A 19,064-nucleotide genomic window follows, 5' to 3' on the forward strand; every position below is an offset into this window, starting at 1 on the left:
TGTGTGTGCTTATGTCAGGTGTTCGTACAAAACACGGGGCAAGTTTGGAGACATCACTGTGATGGTTGTCGGGGTTTCCTTGAAATGAAGTTCCATGTTATAATTATTGTGACGGCTTCAAAACAAACTAGTCCTGGCATAATTTGCCACTAAGGAATTAGGCTGCCACTCTGGCCCTCATTTCCACAAATGCAGTGTTGTTAGTTCCAGTTGTTTCTCAGAACAAATGAGTCTGAGATTGACCGTCACAGTGCAGGCGATGGGTAATTCTCCATAGCGCTTGGAAAACAAAGGTTATATCATAGTTAAAACATATAAACTCTACATGGACTTGATTTTTTTTTTCATTCTATTACAGCATTGCTGTATGAGTAAAATGTGAAATATGCTTGTATGTTGTACATTTATATGGCAAATACTATAGCATGCACTTTGAGGTAACCCCAGCCTTAAGTGTAGTCAAACAGACAAAAAAATAATGAATGTCACATGTCAAGGTGGTAGGTTTGAAGGATTGCTTGCTCAGCGTGGTTGAAGCAATGCATTCATTTTCTGATTTAACATTTACACACAGTGCCCTCAAGTGACAATATGAGACTATTACACATTGAACATCAGGAACTTTACCATCACTGCAGGTAGTCTTTGTGGAAGTTCACATTTTACATCTTCCCAGCTAAAACAGCACAGGGCTGCATTTGTAAAAATTCTATAGAGCATCCTGAGATGTGCACTTATGGTCTCTTCGATATTTTAGTCTATTTAAGAGCAGTTCTGTGGTGTGAGAGGTTTTGTCTCAGTAAAGGAAAATATCCAACTACTGTTGCGCTGTGAGCTTCGTGAGCACTGGATGCCGTTGAACTGGTGAACAACAACAGTATCTTCAGTTCTTAAAAAACAGAAAAAGAAACGATGGTGTAAACTACGATAAATCAATATACGGCTGAGTGATGAGTTGAAAAAGGGGAAAGACCCCATTTAATGGAGCAGTTAAGAGCAGTCATACTGGCAGGGGACGGTCAACAGTCAATCTGGCTGTGAGCTCCCTCTGCAGGACTGGTGTATGTGGTGCTGGTGATGTTTCTGTAAAGCTGCCCTGGCTGTGTGAGGGCGAGTTATTGCTGGTCTCTTGAGGATTTTGGATATCTCACACTTCTGGCCTGGCTGCTCACCAGAGTCCATCTTCACACTAAAAGATAGAGATCTTTTTTAATGTCCATGACCAAGTTGAGATCACAATATGGTGATGTCACTGATTTACAAAACTCAACTAAACATTTTACAACAAAATGTGTTGTTTCAAATGTGACTATTTAAATATAAAGATACTTTTTAGTAATGACATACCGTGAATGCTTCAGCCGTTCACTTGGGGCAGCTGTTGGAGGTGGGTGCGGTATGGGTGCAGGCAGAGTCATTGGAGGCACACTCATTTGCAGGTCTGTATCTCCTGAAGTCCTACATATTTCAAAGGCGCTGCTGAATTCAGGTAAATATTGTGGTCTGGCCCGGCTAAGGTGAAGCCTCCGTGCACGGATCCCTTGCGGTTTCAAATCAGGAGGAGGAGAAGGGGACACTGCGGTTTTGGGGGCCAGCGACAGTCGAGCCATATCTGAGGGTAAGTTTTTTCTGGGAAGCAGATCTAAAAACAAACAAACAATAAGAATAATTGAAATAATTCAGTTATTATTCTCCGTACATTACAAAAAGATCAGACATTACAATTACTGCTTTTATTCTGTACAGCCTTATTTATAATTTGTGAAGTTATAAATAACTTCACAAAGTTCTCACCTGGGGAAAGAGACTGGAAAGAGAAATCTAGTGAGGCTGCATCTTGGTTGTCACACTTTTTCTCCTCTTCATGTTCTTCATTACTGCTGTCACTCCTCATAGCACCACAGCCATCTTCTTCCTCATCACAACGGGCTTCTTCATCATCAGAGTGCTGAATGGACAAGATTTGTGGCAGTCTGTCTTTCGCTATGGCCTCAAGACGTCTGAAACAAAGGATGATGATATTTAGTTTTATGTGCATACAAGTCTTCAGACATAGCCACATCGACAGCTTCTGCAATTTTAACTGGCTATGAAGAGGCTTCGTATTTGTGAAATCCTCCAAAGCCCTCTGATGGTATTCAAATGGACAACTGTTTTAATATGCAATTAATCTATTGCATGGCCAGTAATGGCAAGATATAGATTAAAATGTAGCTTTTATTACAGTTTTTTACAGACGCTAGGACACTCAATACTTAGGTCACTTTTGCAAAACTCCTCACACAGTGAGCACAACAGAAGTCTATGTGGGCTAAACTGAGGATCAGTTATCATTGTTTTGGCACAAAATGCATTCAATGACTACATCTCTCAAATTTCATGAATTATTTTCTCACTCAGACACAACAACTGCCAAAAATCTTTGTACGTACAGGACATTTTGCATGTACTTACATACTGTTTTCAAAACTGTTAAACTTATGGTCAAAATAATAACATAATGCAAAACTGAATAAGACAGCAAAATTCAACAGCAATATTTTATTGAAACATATTTTAAATCTAAAAATGCAGTTTAACCAGCCACAGTTGATTCTCATTTTAGATGAACATCTACACAGGTGTTACTCTATTCTTTCCTCGGTGTATTGCCCTAGATGACATAAGATGTGATGTGGATGAGAACCTGTGGCCAAATGGAGAAGACCGAGTAGATTAGCATTACTATTGTATGTGTATCAGTGGATGGTGTGTATACAAATTCTTGTATTTTGGGATTACTTAGTGCAAAAAAATAAAAAAACATAAACAAATATTAACGAATTCTGCATGATGTCTGATTCATTCCAGTAACATATATTGAAATTATAAACAGAGATGTGTCTTTGTTTTACACAAGAAAACACTGTGTAATGCTACATGTTGTTAGTGTTTTTTTAGGTCATTGTTTTGTGGGTGACAAAGTGTGTTTGTCGGCTGTCAACCTTTGCTAGTGTTCTGGAAGAATGAGTTTATTTGAGACCTGAATAAAGTGTTTTGGTAGTTGTAGTGCATTTTGAATGTGAAATGAACTGCTTTGCCAAGCTGAAGGTCAGTTAGGAGAATTGTGTGAAGAGTTTTGCAAAAGTGACCTAAGTATTGAGAAATGTGTCCTAGCGGCTGTAAAAAACTGTAATTTTTACATGTATGTGTTTTTAAAAAAAGTAATTCAGCATGTAATACCTGCTATGCTGTTCCCTCCAAGCTCTGAGCTCTGCAAAGACATCAGCACGTTCTGTCAGATCAGGCTCCTCGAGGTCATATGTGTGTTCTGGTACGTGAATGGGAAAGTCTCGGGGGGTGAAAGTAGACCTGGTGGGTGCTGTCTATCAGACAGTAGAGAGGCACAACAAGCATGAGTGGTAATAGATGATGGTAGGAAACTTAAAGTAATAGAGCCCTAAGAGCATATTAATTATGAATAGCAAGAACAGTGAGGAACAACAAACACAGCAAGGGCAGATTGAATGAGACAGAAATGTCTAAATAAGATGCAGAGTGACAGTGGTGGGGTGTATTTATGCCAGTTATAACAGATCGGAGAGTGGTGACAGTGATAGCCCCGTCTGTCAACTTCTTCTGACACAACCCTTCTCACATCTCCATCACCCCTCACTATGCTTGTCCTCTCAGGTTGTTTGTCTGCCTGATAATAATTAGCTGATTCTTTTTATACTGACATGGCATTAAAGAGACGAGCTGCTGGTGCCAGGCATTCATAATGGCCTGTCAAAGCTCATAAAGCTTGTTGTTCCTCTTAGTGGACAATGAAGACTCTGTTTTATGGGGAACAGCGAGACAGAAATAACTCATGTATATGGATCACAGCGTGTGGTGTATGGATTCATCTCATAATTTATTAAGTGAGATCAAACTATTTTCTCCACTGCATCGCAGGACTTTGTTGCTACTTACCCTTAACTTTTGTCGCTTTGCTCGAATAGCCTGGACTGGGTTCCCACAGAAGACGATGTTACCTGCTCCTTCAAAAATTGACAGAGTAAAACAGGCATCAGTGTTTGAAACTGTCATTGTTTCATGGCACAATTAAGTCCTCTTGGTGGCACTGTTGAGCAAAGATTGTTTTTACTGCTCCAACAGTTCACCTGCACAGAGTAATGCTAATCAAAATAAAATGGAAATGACACTAAGACTAATGAGATCGACCACAGGAGTGCCTAACTGTGAGTCAGAGTGCTGGTTTCAGCTTCCACTACTGCCAGATCTGAGTCTGCAGAACCAGGTCTGGATCCAGAAGGGGAGAGAACTCCAGGCCTGATCGCTGACATGAGTCTGGAGCCTGAGTGTGGTCTGGTGCCTGACGATGACATGGCCCAGACACCGGAGAAGCTGGGAGAAGGGCATGTGGCTGAACTGGGTCGGCTGTAAGGACGTACACTGTCGGTTGTCTCCTCTGCAAAGACAAAAGTGAGGTGTTTGTTAAATTGTCATCTGAATATCTGGACCATGTTGATGGATTTAAAACAGTACACACACACACCATCACCAGCAGGATAAGAGGAGTTAGAATCTCTAATGGAGTTTCTGAGAATGTCCCAGTCTTCTCCCATGGTGGTACAGCAGCTAAGCCTGTCCTCCTCCACCTTTACATCATCAAGGTAACGCAGCTGAGGGACCAGCTCCCTCACCGCTGCCCGGTAACTGTAGTCTGCCATCTGGGCAGGAGGAACGAAACAAGAGAAAATGACAGAGCCAAGGTGTACGACGAGATTCAAGATCACATTTAAATTCTTTTTTTTTTGCAACAGTGACATTTTTAATAATACGTGGTATTTTTAAATAGGGGGTGCCAGACAGCATAAGCTGATCCCAGCTCGTAACAACTAGCGTTTGTAAAGTCTTGCACTATAAATTCTAGACTTTTATCATCTGGAAGAGAGCAGAGAGCGAGAGAGAGGCCAGCGAATCGCTGGCCTCTCTTTGGTTTCACCAAACCACACAGATGCAGAAAATGAAAAGGAGAGTGTGAGGCCTGTAAACAAAAGCAAGAAAATGAGAGAAAAGAGGAGGAGAATGCGTTTTAAATAAGAGGAAGTGAGAGAAAGACAGAGCGCAAGAAGAGTGATCACTTGGCAAGGGAGTAAACCCAAGAACCCCCTCAGTCGTTACAAAGCACGGGCCTAATGCATATTCAGCTCAGCATCTCTCCTCATTGCCCTAGTTTCTTAATTAATGCTCTGCTGGTGGGTGTAAATAAACACATTCACAGTGGCCCAAAAAACTCAGCTCACTGCAGCTTCTGCCGTGTACCCAGCTATAATCAGTTTCACTGACTTGGCCCATGATAAGCTGTTTAAGGCTTTGTCACAGAAACCAAAAAATGCTCCTCAACATAAAAACAAAGCATTGATGTTTACATACATACTATTTCAACAGTATGTTATGTCTAATTATTTTTAAGTATTTTGATGTCTCCTGCTCTAGCAGAGTGTTTCTGTTGAGCTAAGGACCCACATACAGAGAGTTGCGATCGCACACATGCTCTCATGTCTCAGCACAAACTGATTACATGTTAGAGATTATCTGTCTTCGGGGCTGACAGCCAGCACAGGCGAGACTGTTGAACGATTAGAACCACAAGTTGCATTTGCAAGTTGGCATTTACAACATCAGATGAATACAACACTTCCTTTTCAGGAACTCTGCCCAGCTCCTTGCTCAAGCTCTATTCAGCTGCAACCATTCTTGGTTTCATTTTATCTTTTGCCAGACTGCCACTCTGAGCATTGCACCACTCTACAGCGGTTGCTTCAAGATGTACTGGGTATGTTAATCACAATAGGAGCATCCGCTTAAAGTCTGAACAACAAAGGACAAACACATCGCATAATACTCATACCTGAGTTGATGTAGGGTTTGGGCGTAAACAGACAGGGTTTCCCTCCAGGGTAAGTCTCTCCAGTTTGCTACATAAACTGAGATACTGAACCTGGACTAAATCATCCACGTCATTCCCTTCCAGATCTAACAGCTGCAGGTTCTCCAGCATGCCAACCTGACTCAGGTCTGACACGTTGTTATAGGACAAGTACAGCTCCTGAGAAGAAGGACAGGAAATATGTGTTGAGTGGTAGAAAATGTGTGATTAATGAAGGAAAATGCACTAAAGAAAAAAAACATGTTGGACCCAAGTCACACTGTGGTATCGTCCCATGTCACAGACAGTTGGACGTTTTAAACAGCGGAAGTTCAATTACTTGAATCATATGTTACTACCTAGGCACGTTCAGTATTTGCCGCAAAAACGTGGAAATGATTTGGGTAAAAATGGGTCACTCAGGTACCGTGACAAATGGAAATTAATGTTTGAGGTATGAAGGCCTATTTGAAATGTATCCAAAAATCCTTGACACAATTTCTTTTTTGTTCCGTACACGCATTTTTTTAACTTTTGCAAAAAGAGAAAAGAAAGAAGCTACCAAGCTCCTGAATAGTTCCTACAAAGCCACCTGTAACCTATAAAGTCTACCGTAACAGCACAGAAAGTAGTAATCCCATCTAGGTCTCGTAGGCAGCACCGAGACATCCATAGCACCTGCAGTTGGGAGATGGTGGTTCCCAAGTCTCTAGGGAGACAAAATAACACAAACTTGATTTAGAGGCAGGAAAGAGAGTTACATAATCATGGCTAAAAAAAGGATACTTTCTTGGCTACTGAAGCTTGCAGCTCCTTTCTCTTCGTGAAAATTATGTCCTGTTCGCTGTCTCCCGCTTTCCTCCCTGCCTGAACCTTTCCACAATAGTTTCAGTCAGTGTACCTTACACTACAACACCGACTCCACTACAACTCCCACAACCCAAAGCAGGAAATGCTATCAGAGCCAGTGCATGTCCGGCTGACTCTGCTCTGCTCTGGTGCTCTCGGGGTGGAGCAGACAGTTCACTATCTTTCTCTGTGTACAGTTCTGTGCAAAGGTCTCAGAGTACTCTTCATTTTATTATATTCTATTAGGAAAAATTAAAATTAGGTGCAGGGATTTATTGAAATGAACATAAATACAGTCTGTTATACCTGGGGAGGCCAATCCATGACTGACAGTGTTGCAGTTATTGCATTGGCAGTGTGTTTGGGGATCGCTGGCGTGTTGAAACATGAAGCTATTGTCAATCCAGCAATTTTCAGATGGCATTGCAAGGTAGATGGTACTTTTCTGTGCTCGTAACACTTTCAGTGTTGGGGAGATTTCCAACACCACTGGCTGAAACGCAGCTCCAAACCATGACAGAGCCCTCCACAGTGTTCTACAGATGGCTGTAGACACAAACTCTTGTACATCTCTCCTGTCCTCCTCCATAAATATTGATTATTAGATAATTAGATAAACAAAACAACACTTGCGTCATTGTCCAATTTCCTTATTTTAATTAAAGACACACTGCCCACCATGCTTAGATATGCCATGTTTTCAGCTAACAGCTCTTTGGGAATCACATTGGTGGTTCAAATATATTACTTTATTGCTTGTGTTATCTTTTGGTATCTTTTATTATCTGTTCATAGATACAACTACAGAACTGGGAACGGATTATGTTTTTGTGACAGACTGCTACTAACAGAGCGCCTACAGATACAAAACTTCTTCCTTCGCTAAACTTTCTGTTATGTGCACAACATTCACGTTCATCCCTTCAGTTGGGTGCATTTTTTATGCTCGAATAATACATATTTCATATTTCTATGTTAAGTTGTTTAACAAACAAAAACAAATTCCTCTGAAAATGGTTAGGTGTAAGCGATGGATTGAAAATGAGTGAAAAACTGCCAATGTCTAAATTAAAACTTTGCAACACTTTATAACCTATTGTTTATAATTTTTTTAAATAGACCACTTACAAGAAAATCTGTCTCATGAGAAGCAAAACATAAAGTAATGAGAGATGGGTCGAGACTTTTGCACAGTAATGGTAAAAAATATTCTCTCCATTTCACTTACTGTGACAACTATTTGTAGCTTTGCTTCAATATACTTTTGATGAAACAGCTGTAGCTATGATCACTGGACAAGCTAGGAAAAACTTTAGATTTTCCCTGTCTCTTCCTGAGGATCAAATGCATGATTTTGAAATCTGATAGTACCTGAACCCCTCTGTATCCTATTGTGAGAAAGGTGGTTTAACCTGTTCTCTGTGTATCTCTAAACCTGTACACAGGTCTCACCTCCATGGTGTCTGGTTTACAAGTTGCAACAAGCATCTTCCACACATAAATATTGGAAGTCCCTATTTCAAAACCTTGTCACTATAGCCATACTATACTTCTTTGGGTAAGCTCATAATTTTTGACTTCCTGTAATGACAGAGTAAACCACGACAGCATTCACTAAACTATGTTTTTTTTCTGTTCTGGGTTAACTTATATTTATTTCTCTTCAAGGAAATATGTGGGTTTTCCTATTTTGGAAACATGTATAAAATAAGATAAAAATGACCAGAAGCATGCGTCAGTATCATCTTGGAAATCTATAATTTATACTACTTTGTAAATTTGTTTCTCAGGAATACAAACTTTGAAGTAAACAAAAAGATGGTATTTTTGTCTTACTTACCTTACTGACAGGATCCTGCTGTTGTTCATTTTTAGCTGCACTAATCCAGGCAAGTAGACACCTGCAAGAAAATGAGTTAAACAAAACGATTTTTCTCATTTTCATGTAACACTGGTGTCATTTTAACATGGTTTCATTCTTATCACCTGATTTATTTGCTAATCAGATGTTCAGCATCATTTAAGGAAAAGAAAGCGTCCCTGAAGTGGCAGGTAAAACATGACTCATACATGTACAGACAGTGTTTGTCATGCCTTACACAATCTAGGATTTTTTCTGAGGACAAAGCTCAGTCATAGTAAATATATCCCCCTACCATTATCTAATGATGGCTGGCACACCTGTGAGGTAATCAGGTGTGGACATTTATGACTGTCTGCTCGTTCTGTGTTGTGAGTATTACAAGTATCTGTTATGAATCATTACTGTAAATTGTGTTAACAGTTTCTCATTGCTCGTTAGTTTAACTGAACTTAAATGAAATAAAAGTTACTGTATTTTTTGTAGCCTTGGCTACACAAAGAAAACAATAACACCACTGATGCTGACTAACAGTGAGTTCTAGTAAGTACACATACAAACAGACACCTATTGTTTTACTGTTTTACATATTCAGCTGCAGTATTGTGCAAAAGTCTTGAGCTATTCCTCATTTGTTTGTATTTTGTCTTCATGGAACCAGACTTTGTTGTATTTAATTATTCTTGAACAACAGGTCCCTAGGCTTTCTGAAGTTTTTCTTGGGACACTGGCTGCTTTTTTACTTATTTTCAGTACAGTCTTTGTACTTGATCATTTTCTTAGTTAAACTACTTGACACTGACCTATGAATCATTCAACAACTAAAAAAGGTACCTAACTCAAGAGGTGAACTACTTTTGTTTCTGCACACAACTTACACAACAGACAATTTAGAAAAGAACCTATTTTAAATTCTATATTTAGGGACTTTTTTACAAGCTGCCTGTCACAGTAACAATTCATTTGTTTAGTTGAGTCTACAAAAGATAACACAGTTTGACAGCCGCAAAATAACTACAGCAGAGGAACAGTATCAACAAGTCATGTATTTAAGAAATTAGAAATAAAATCCAACAAAATTACACAAAAAACTGGACTAAAAAAGTAGTGGCAACAGATTTTATGGAGTGATAAATACAAATTGGACATTTTTGGTTCAAGTCATCATCAATATGTATGGAGAAGGTCAAGAGAGAGGTAGAACAGTGAATGTCTACAGACATCTGTAAAACACAGTGTCATGGTTTGGAGCTGCATTTAAGCCAGTGATAGACCAACATGGTTCAATTTTGATCACAATCTGGAAAGTGTTGTATTTGCAACGACTTCATGTTTAAGCATGCTAATGATCCCAAACATGCCACTGCTGTAAAAGCATACCTGGATAGAAAAACATGCCATGGCCTCTCCAGAACACAGACTTCAACATTACCTAAGCAGTGTGGGATCGTGTTGACTGAGAACAGAACAAAAGGCAGCCAAACTCCCAAGAAGAGCTTTGAAATGTCCTTCTAGAACCCTGAAGACTACTTAAAGAAATGACAAGAAAGCTTGCGTAAGAGAGTTGAGACTGTGTTGAAGAATAAAAGTGGTCATGCTAAATACTGACTTTGGTAGACCAAATCTTGTTAGATTATTACAAACGCTGATTATGGTGTATATTTGTGTATATTTGCACATACTTCAATGAATCACTGCACTTATTTCAAATATTTCTTGCAAAATATAACTGAATGAAGGGTGACTCAAGACTTGCACAGTGCACAGTACTGTATTTAATGAGTGACATGTTATATGTCTTACCAAAGTTACCAAGTGTGTTTTCTTGAGTGTCTACAAAGATCTCCAGTGAGGTCACATTAGAGAGGTCTTGTGTGCCACACAGCAATTTCTGTAGGAGGAGAATAAGAAGCTGACCTGGGCAGAAGGGCACTGTCTCTTTACTTTATGTAGTTTGTATCATTCTGTAGCTACAATTAACAAACATGACTTTGATTTGATGTAAAATCTTTGAAGAATTTTTTTTGGCCCAATTTCAGTTTCCAACATAATCTTTTTAAGCAAAAATCAAAGAGGATTTTAATTAGTATAAGAGACAACACTAACGGAATTATTTCAGTAAAATAGGCATTATAATACAGGCAAGATGTATATGGTAGATGTTATCCAGATGCTAACATTTGCTATTGTCAATTTAGAATTATGCTAAACTAACTAAATGCTTTCACTAGTATATTATATATATATAGTATATTATATTCGTATAAACAACATGATAAGAGGTTTATAACGGTGATAAATACTAACTGTATTTAAAGGTACCTACCAACTTCTCCGGGGAGAGATAAAATTCCACTGGTGTTTCAGAGTCCTCACAGGGTTTACTTGCAGGAGTTGGGTTGATGGAGCCTGAACCACTCAGCTCAGTCACCAGGACCCGTGCTGTACCAGGCCTGACCCCGTGGGGCACAGACCCAAGACAGTAACTCATGCCTCACGCTGTATAAAATAAACAATCGTAAAGTTATATTGAAAACACCAAAACGGCTTGTGAAACAAACGGGAAGCAGTGAGCAGTGCAGTAGCGCTAAATAAAGCAGCATGTAACCTAGCTACATGCTGGTGTATACGGAAATATAATATTATATCTATAATAAGAATATATATATCACCTTTTGCGGAATTTTCCCGTCTGTGTCACTAGATAGTCTATACATTTACATTCAAACCTACAACTGAGGGCTCGCAAGCAAAAGTTTCCTTGGCAACCACAGGCGACTTCCTGGATACGGCACAAACTGACCCCAGAGCCGCTGCGGCTCTGGGGTCAGTTTGTGCAGTTAGACCCAGTTAGACCCGTGGCTCCCTGGGATATGTAGTACACTCCGGTATTTCTTATGGTTGGCACTCATCTAATCTATTATCCAGTAGTTACTGGACTATTATCCAGTAGTTACTGGATAATATCCTGTCGATATTGATGAGATCAATCCAGGACTGATAACGTTTTCTTGTGCCTTTCTTTTTTATTTAAATATTTTTTTTGTGTGCACTAGCAGTCTGTTTGGGATCATCAGAATGCTGAAAAATGAAGCTGTTCCCAATCAGACGATTTAGTGGATCAAAATCTAACAGAACCTTTCTACATTCATAATAATAATAAGTCGTTTCATCTCAACATAAGATCTGTTTCCATTGATTTTCAGCCCAGTTCTTGTGTAATTTGGCATACTCCAACCTTTTTTTCCCCTGTTTCCCTTCATGACAGCCACTGAGGACATTTCTGATGAAGATTCAGCAAACAGTAGATTGCTCAACTGAAGGACAAGATACATCTCCTAGGTCCCCATCTCTGTCGGGTCTTTCTTTCTGTTGATTAGCTGTAAAACGTTTTATGCCTGTCACATCTTTTAATGTCCTCCACTGGCCCAGATTGTCCAGATTTTTTTAGGGGCACACTGCACAGTATTAACGATTTTCCAAGTTTTCAGCAAACAGTTCTTTGGGAAACATCAAACACTGCGCTAAACATGTGTTATCTTTGACATTTTTCATACATACAACTAAAGAAAATGATGCTAGTAACAAAGAGCCTAAAAATACCAATTTAAATTATGTTTAGACACAATGCTGATTCATGCCTCGAGTGAGGTACATTTCTTATACTTGAATGATTCATACAGTCAGTGTTAGTGAGTGGTTGAACAAAAAAAATATTCCTCAAAAGCATTTGGGTTATGTCTACAACAAGTCCTCAGCCTTGGTCAAGCACATGGACTGGGCTACAAAGTGAGCACAAAAAAATCAGTCAGTGTCCAAAGAAAATTGTTGAAACCGTCAGAAAGACTAGAGAACTATTGCTTAAAAAAATTAAGAAAGTCTGGATCAGGAGGGGGGAAATTTACAGAAAGGATCAGAGCACAAGCATAAAACCACAATGAGTGGGCAACTGTTGCACTTGCATGGAATAAAAAAAACCCAGCACCTGGAACACAATAATATGAAAAAAAAAAAACCATACAATTAAAAAAAAAAAATCAACAATCATGAATAATTAATCTGTGAAATTGAATACGAAGAGGTTAGAAACATTATTACTTGGAGTGGACCAATAACGGTATTTTGTTTCAAAATTACATCCTACTGAGTTGTAACTACTGAAACAAAAAGTGTTACAATCACGCCTGCTCTCCCCTACCACATAATTTCGACATTACCTTTATATCTATCACCGGTTCCCAACCTTGAGTCATCACATAGGAAAAAAAATCATAATGTCTGGGAAGTTTTGGTGATTTGTTTTTAAACTTTGGATATTCTCAACCAAAACACTGCTAGTCATCTGTTTGGGTGGCGAAAGGTTATGCTGGGTAGAGATGGATAATAGTCATTTTAAAAAAGGACAGCGTTCCTGTTTGTCAAACGAATTAAGTTGCCATTCATGACTTTCAGGTTTTTGCATGAATTCAGATTTACGTGCCCCTTAAAATACTCGGATTTAGCGTTTAAATGTGTAGGTCCAGTGGCCTTCACAGTGGAGTTGCTAAAAATCCGACAGCACTAGAACGCCACGGTAACATGCTTGGTAACCGGGGCGGATCTATGTTTGATAGAGCTGGGCGTGGGCACTACTCTCCTCATCCCCTCCGCTCTCTCTGGGAAGCACATTGTTCAACGCGGGCACATTATAAGACCCAGGACCAATGAATGCCTTGGTGCAGTTTAGCTACTTAAAATTACACAGTTTCTTACAGTGAATAGGACGCAAATACCTGAAGAAACGGGGAAAGAGACTCGGAATATTTTGTGGCTTTTTTCCGATTTCAGCGGAGAAGCAAAACAATTGAAAGATTTTCTTCTTCCTCTCCGGTAGAAACGCCGCTCCTGTCGCCAATAGACCTCTGCTTGTTGTAAGTATACTGTACACATCTTTGCTTACGAAAAATGTCGGTTTTTTCCCCCTCACCGAGAAATATGTCCTCTCTTAAGTGCTTTCAGTGTTTTGGGCACCGCTGGAGATTGCGGTCCTTACAGAAAAACAGGTTAGCTAGCTATCATAACATTTTTTAATTCACGCCCGGCGAGCTTGAACATTATCCTGCTTAGAACTCAGCCTTCTTTCTACCCTGCCTACATAGGATGATTTTTCCTCCCAGCCCCTGACTGTTTTAAGCCAATTATATATTTTCTGGTAAGCGGTCTTCCTTGAGTTTGGGTGTTAAAACTTGGTCATAAAGGGATAACATGACCATCCAGGATTTCCCCCCCGCTTTACCTCACTTTGAAAGAGAAACCGAAGACATTTGCAAGTGCCATTGCAATAGATGCTAATGTACCTCCGTCTTTTGTATTGTATAAGGAAAAGACTGGAGCAGGCTGTGAGGTTGCTGGTCTCGATAGTGGCGTCAGAGACAACTAGGGTGACGCCCCGTCACAGTGAATAAAAGCTATCACTGCGGAAGTGAGATTCCATTACAAGGCATTCACAAAGATGATCATTTCAAGTCTCGTATCTGATCAAAAATGGCTAGTAAGGTGAAAGAGATTTACAAAGACAGCACTAAACACTCAGCGAATGGCCATAGAAGCTCCTGGACAGTAAACAATTAAATGCATTCAGCATTCAAAGTAGTATCAAACATTTGAATGAGTGCCCTCTTAGGCAATACAACAGAAAGTGTTTCCCTCATGTGTTTTTCTTGGGGCTTTCTGTTATACGGTTTCTTTTTTTTAATCCGCCACATCGTCACATTCGCTGACCACAGCATCTTCTGTGAAAGTCATAATCATGCAAGTGAATGTGCATCAGTCTATATGACTACGAGAAGGAGGCTTTGCAGCGATTCCGTGTGAGTAAATATTGGTGTTGGTGTCTGTAGCGTTTTGGCAAGTCAGCTGGAAAACAGTTGGAGGTGGTCCAGTGATTGAGGTGTGAGGTCAATGTGTCTTCGTTTTTTCTTTGAAGCTTTTTTATGCAGCCAAGCAGTAAGTGTGACTCTAAAAACCAAGATTTTACGAATAACACCGCTCCCTGCTGGGTTTCAGTATTGATGTGTGTGTGGGGGGGGGGATGTTGAATGGACATTAGGTGTTTTTATGTGACCCAGACGATGCTTTCTTTGCTTTCACATTGTTTCATGAACTACAACAACTCATTGAGATTTACCCAGAGCCCACATTTAGAGTTTTGGGGGTGTTAGGTGTCTAATGATAACCCTTGTAGCTCCTCCAACCGGCAGGCTTTTGTGTGGAGGTCAGCCACTCTTTTTATCTCTGCTGCTGCCTCCACTGTGTCACCCTGTCCTACAAACTAAAAGGATGACCTAGTAGGGAAAAGGTCACTAGAGGCTAGTGGCTTTCAGAACAGCAAAAAGGCCTCTTTAGATAGTGAAACATTTAGAAATTTGGAAAGAAATGGTTTAATAAAAGAACCAAATTCAGCTTCGTGTTAAATTCTAGAGAAAAGAGTAAATCCTGTTTTTTTTACCTATGTTGTAGTCAGTTTGACCCTCCTAGCAACTTCATAAAATCTGAACCAATGTCTTCACGTAATTGTGTTTCACTGGCCTGAGAGCAGAATAGCGCTTCATTCCTAAGCTGGTGGAAAACACTTAGTGTTTTGGATGCTGTTTAGAAGAATGATGTCACTGGAAAGCAGAGGGAGGGTGGGGTGGTTATCGAGACTTTAGGATGGGTCTCGGAGTCTCCGTATTCGACCGTGACACCTCCCTTGAGAGGGTCTCCTTACCATCATAGCTCCATTAAAAATCTATTATCTCTGCAGTGGGCTTGTGGCTCTGCCAGTATGGATCCTTTAACCAATTAAGCACTTAAATGGAGACCAGAGTGCATGTTGAGGAAGACAGTCATCCATGTACCTAGCTCCTTGTGTCACGTGTGTTGAGAAGATGAAAAAGATGCAATGAAGTTTGGCTTGGAGGATTTTCATTATGTTTAGTATTTTTCACTTTCTTGCTAGACTCTTCTCTTCTGTGTTTGTCATGCCCTTGGCATATATAGAGAACAGTCTTCTCACCCCCTTGCCAATGAACTCTCCTGCTACCATCTGAATTGCTGCTCTTTGCTTGCACCCTCCGTAAGCTGTCATGTAAGATTATCCTTTTGGTCCAGGCGAGGCTCTAGGGTTTCAAAATGCACTGTTAATTTCAGACCGGTGGTGGTGCACTATAAATAACCCTAAACTCAAACATGCTAAATAGTGGCCCTTGATCATATTAGAGAGCTGCTCTACAAAGGTTTTGGGAACTTTGGAATGAGATAGGTGCGGCCTGTGTGACAGCTGTGGCAGATTCATTACTGTTTTTTGTTGAATGACTAACAAAAGTCACCCTGCTGTAGGATAATTACTTTGGTCACATGTACACCGTGTGTAAAAAGGACACAGACAATTGCCACATCATGAATGCAAGTTTTTACATGTGTGCAAATAAGGGCAGCAGAGTTTAACCATATGCTGAGAGCAACTCCACTCGGGATTGCAGAGGAGAAGATGGGGATATATTGTGTTTGATACAGCTATACCCAACATACCCATCTGTGTGTAGAGGAGAGAAGAGCTCAGACAAAACGCTCTTTTGCTTAGTCCCTGAGTGTGGATGAAATTGATGTAAGTACTAATGATTTTGACCTCCAGAGGCTGTGTCCTCGTCTTTCCTCTCTATCTACACAAAGACCCGCTCAGTATGAGCCCCTCCTGACAACAAGTGGCTGTAGAAACGCAGCACTGTCTGTGTCAGTGACTGATTTTGCTATTCATCTCCATATGTATATGTGGATTATTAATCAGCAGCTGACATGGCCTAGTTTGAGAGAAGACGACTGTCTGCTTTCCCTCCTCTGAACTCCCAGTAGCGATGCATGGATGTGTTGAATTTGCATTTTTTTTAGGCTGTAAATATCACTGGCTTGGCAGATGTACACTAGAGATCTGGTTATGTAGAAAAAATGCTGTAACCATGTGTGTTAAATGTTGAAGAACTGTGTATGATGCTGTATTCGATAATGTAGCTATCAATCTTTTTTTGTTTTTGTTTGGCCTACATTCTTCATACTAATCAGTTCAGCGCACGAGTTATCACTGCCATATTGATGAATATCGGGTAAAAAGGAGGCATTTCATGCATATTTCTGTGTGAATCTCTCATAGGCTTTGGCAACATTTCATCTTTTCGAAAAAAATCTCAACCCGGAAGGATTTAGCTTCTCTTATTTCAACAGTTTTAGTGCTGTGACCCCATCTAGCTCTTTCAGGCTTGAGTTTCCCTACTGGCTAACTGACCAGGCCGCTACTGCCACAAATAGAATCCAATTCTGTGAAAAACAGTGTTTTTATTGTTAATTGTGAGGCAGCAAGTGAAGATAAGATGCACAAGTGCTCACCAGTGAGGCTTGTGGCATCTAATCAATCTCTGATTAACTAGAGGTGGGAATCACCATACATCCCACGATACGATATTATCACGATACTTAACGCACGATACGATATTATTGCAATTTTTAAAAATATTTTGCGATATTCAGATTCTGTACATAAAGGTAAACTTTATCAATATTCATTTTATCTAATATCAAAGTCTCGCACTCAGTCTTTCTCTCATTTCAGTTTTATTGTTGACAAACTGAACGGTTTGTATTACAGTCTAGTCCAACTTAACTGAATGCAACCATCTGGTACAATTATAGCTATTCTGAACTATGCAATTTATGAAAACTATGCAGCCCCTTCAGCAACTGAAGAATTTGAAAGTAAATTAAAACAAAATATAATTTTACATTAAATAAAAAAGTTTTAAACTTAATTAAAATAAAACATGTCTTAAATTAAAATAAGTAAACTGTCACATTTGGACAGTGAAGGAATGTCAGGATTCTTGCTCAGAAAAAGGATCAACATGCTCTGAAGTCAGAGCACAAAAACCTTTTTTGTAACAAAATATCGATTTCTGCTGTCCCTGTATCGATACATTATTAGCAAACAAAATATCACGATACTACACAGTATCGATTTTTCCCCCACCCCTATGATTAACAATAATGTTTAGATATGACAAAACAGAGCGAATACGTGGAACAGCTGACCAACAGTATGGTTGAGTCTTCAGTTTTAGTCATCAAGTGTTTCATCCTGTATGATGGCATATTGGTCATCCTGTCTTTTAGTGAAGTGAAGTCATATTCAATTCAATTCAATTTTATTTATATAGCGCCAAATCACAACAAATGTCGCCTCAAGGCGCTTCATAGATACAGAGAAAAGCCCAACAATCATATGACCCCCTATGAGCAAACACTTTGGCGACAGTGGGAAGGAAAAACTCCCTTTTAACAGGAAGAAACCTCCGGCAGAACCAGGCTCAGGGAGGGGCGGCCATCTGCTGCGACCGGTTGGGGTGAGAGAAGGAAGACAGGATAAAAGACATGCTGTGGAAGAGAGACAGAGATTAATAACAGATACGATTCAATACAGAGATCTGATTTCATATCAAATCTTTGATCTAAATGACTTGTCTATAGTTGAACATTTTATCTTGTGTCCACACTAAACATGAAATAACTGCCGATGAGTCTATTATTGTTGATCCTTGCCCTGTCTGAAGTCTCAGCAGCCAAAGGTGTTCCAGCGTCTGCCTGCCCCACACAAGTCTCTGTTCGCCACACAGCTGCTGTTTATTTAGTTAGAGGGGGCTCTAAGGAGCTAGACTGGCTCTGCTACTCCACCAGAGTCTGTAGTCCAGCCAGGGCAGGCTGCACTGTGTACCAGGCTGATTTATTTACACTGAGGGAAAAGGAAGCTAAATGTTTAACCACAAGTTTGAGGGGTCAGTATAATTCCTTTCCTGTTGTGTTTCAGAATTATAGCAGCGAGGGTGTTTTGACAAGGAGGTCGTTGTTAGTAATGGTGATGGTGCTCAGAGCTACCTGTTCCATTAAGGTGAAGCAGTGGCTTACGGGATGCAGGAGTGTGTGCGTTTGTGTGCTTGCGTATCACAGTGATTGAATGAGAGCAGTTGAATGACTGTGTCCTCAACTTAGCAAGTCTGGTTGTCTCTCAATCATTAACATTATTGCAGTCTTGGTTAATCTTAGTTTGTCCTAACAGCACAGGCACATACAGCCTCAGACACAAATAACCCAAACAGGACTTTTCTTTCTGAGATGCATGCAGATTCTATTAATACAACACCACACCCAGAGACGAATATAGAACGTCTGTTATTTTTTTTCCTCTCCACAGCTAAATTTACCTTATATGTTTCATTTTCTTTTGAAATTCTGTGTCTTGTCCGGTTATTGAACTGACCACGGGCTGTGTTTATGACAGGCCACCTGTTACTTCTCTCTTTATACTGTTAGAGTTCAAGATTCACCCCAGCTATTGCTTGTACTTTCATTCCCTTGGGAGTCAAAGCACAAGAG

General features: G+C 39.9%; 2 protein-coding genes across 5 annotated transcripts in view; one reads left to right on the top strand and one right to left on the bottom strand.

Moving 5' to 3' along the window:
* Positions 1 to 951: 951 nt before the first annotated feature.
* Positions 952 to 11,435, bottom strand: lrrc56 (leucine rich repeat containing 56). 3 transcript variants are annotated; one of them, XM_085164842.1, is made up of 13 exons: positions 11,300 to 11,435; positions 10,954 to 11,126; positions 10,431 to 10,518; positions 8,607 to 8,667; positions 6,530 to 6,626; positions 5,900 to 6,097; positions 4,547 to 4,715; positions 4,223 to 4,453; positions 3,955 to 4,022; positions 3,223 to 3,365; positions 1,795 to 2,000; positions 1,348 to 1,642; positions 952 to 1,189 (listed from the first exon to the last, which is right to left on the bottom strand). In XM_085164842.1, exons 2-13 carry the CDS (start codon positions 11,116 to 11,118, stop codon positions 1,027 to 1,029), a joined length of 1,884 nt encoding a protein of 627 aa, XP_085020968.1. In that variant the 5' UTR covers positions 11,119 to 11,126; positions 11,300 to 11,435; the 3' UTR covers positions 952 to 1,026. The 3 variants fall into 3 exon arrangements, with proteins under 3 accessions (XP_085020968.1, XP_085020969.1, XP_085020967.1); XM_085164843.1 differs by having other exon boundaries at positions 4,541 to 4,715; positions 6,596 to 6,626; positions 11,300 to 11,433; XM_085164841.1 differs by having other exon boundaries at positions 4,541 to 4,715; positions 11,300 to 11,433.
* Positions 11,436 to 13,242: 1,807 nt separating this feature from the next.
* LOC146515786 (GTPase HRas) overlaps positions 13,243 to 19,064 on the top strand; it is a 17,473-nt gene continuing 11,651 nt past the window's right edge. Inside the window, exon 1 of one of the 2 annotated variants that reach the window (XM_085164850.1) lies at positions 13,243 to 13,537. The gene's annotated coding sequence lies outside the window, so the exon portion shown is untranslated. The remainder of the gene's footprint in view (positions 13,538 to 19,064) is intronic. The other variant, XM_085164849.1, reaches the window with a different exon arrangement.

This window comes from Neolamprologus multifasciatus, chromosome 7, assembly GCF_963576455.1.
Source record: "Neolamprologus multifasciatus chromosome 7, fNeoMul1.2, whole genome shotgun sequence".
Lineage (NCBI taxonomy): Eukaryota > Metazoa > Chordata > Actinopteri > Cichliformes > Cichlidae > Neolamprologus > Neolamprologus multifasciatus.

Excerpts from the sequence above, each read along its gene's own strand:
- lrrc56 (XM_085164841.1), bottom strand. The coding sequence starts at position 11,118 with ATGAGTTACTGTCTTGGGTCTGTGCCCCACGGGGTCAGGCCTGGTACA. Across the intron at positions 10,519-10,953 it reads ATCTCTCCCCGGAGAAGTTG|AAATTGCTGTGTGGCACACA; the intron begins GTAGGTACCTTT and ends CTCCTCCTACAG. Across the intron at positions 6,627-8,606 it reads AGCAGGATCCTGTCAGTAAG|AGACTTGGGAACCACCATCT; the intron begins GTAAGTAAGACA and ends TTGTCTCCCTAG.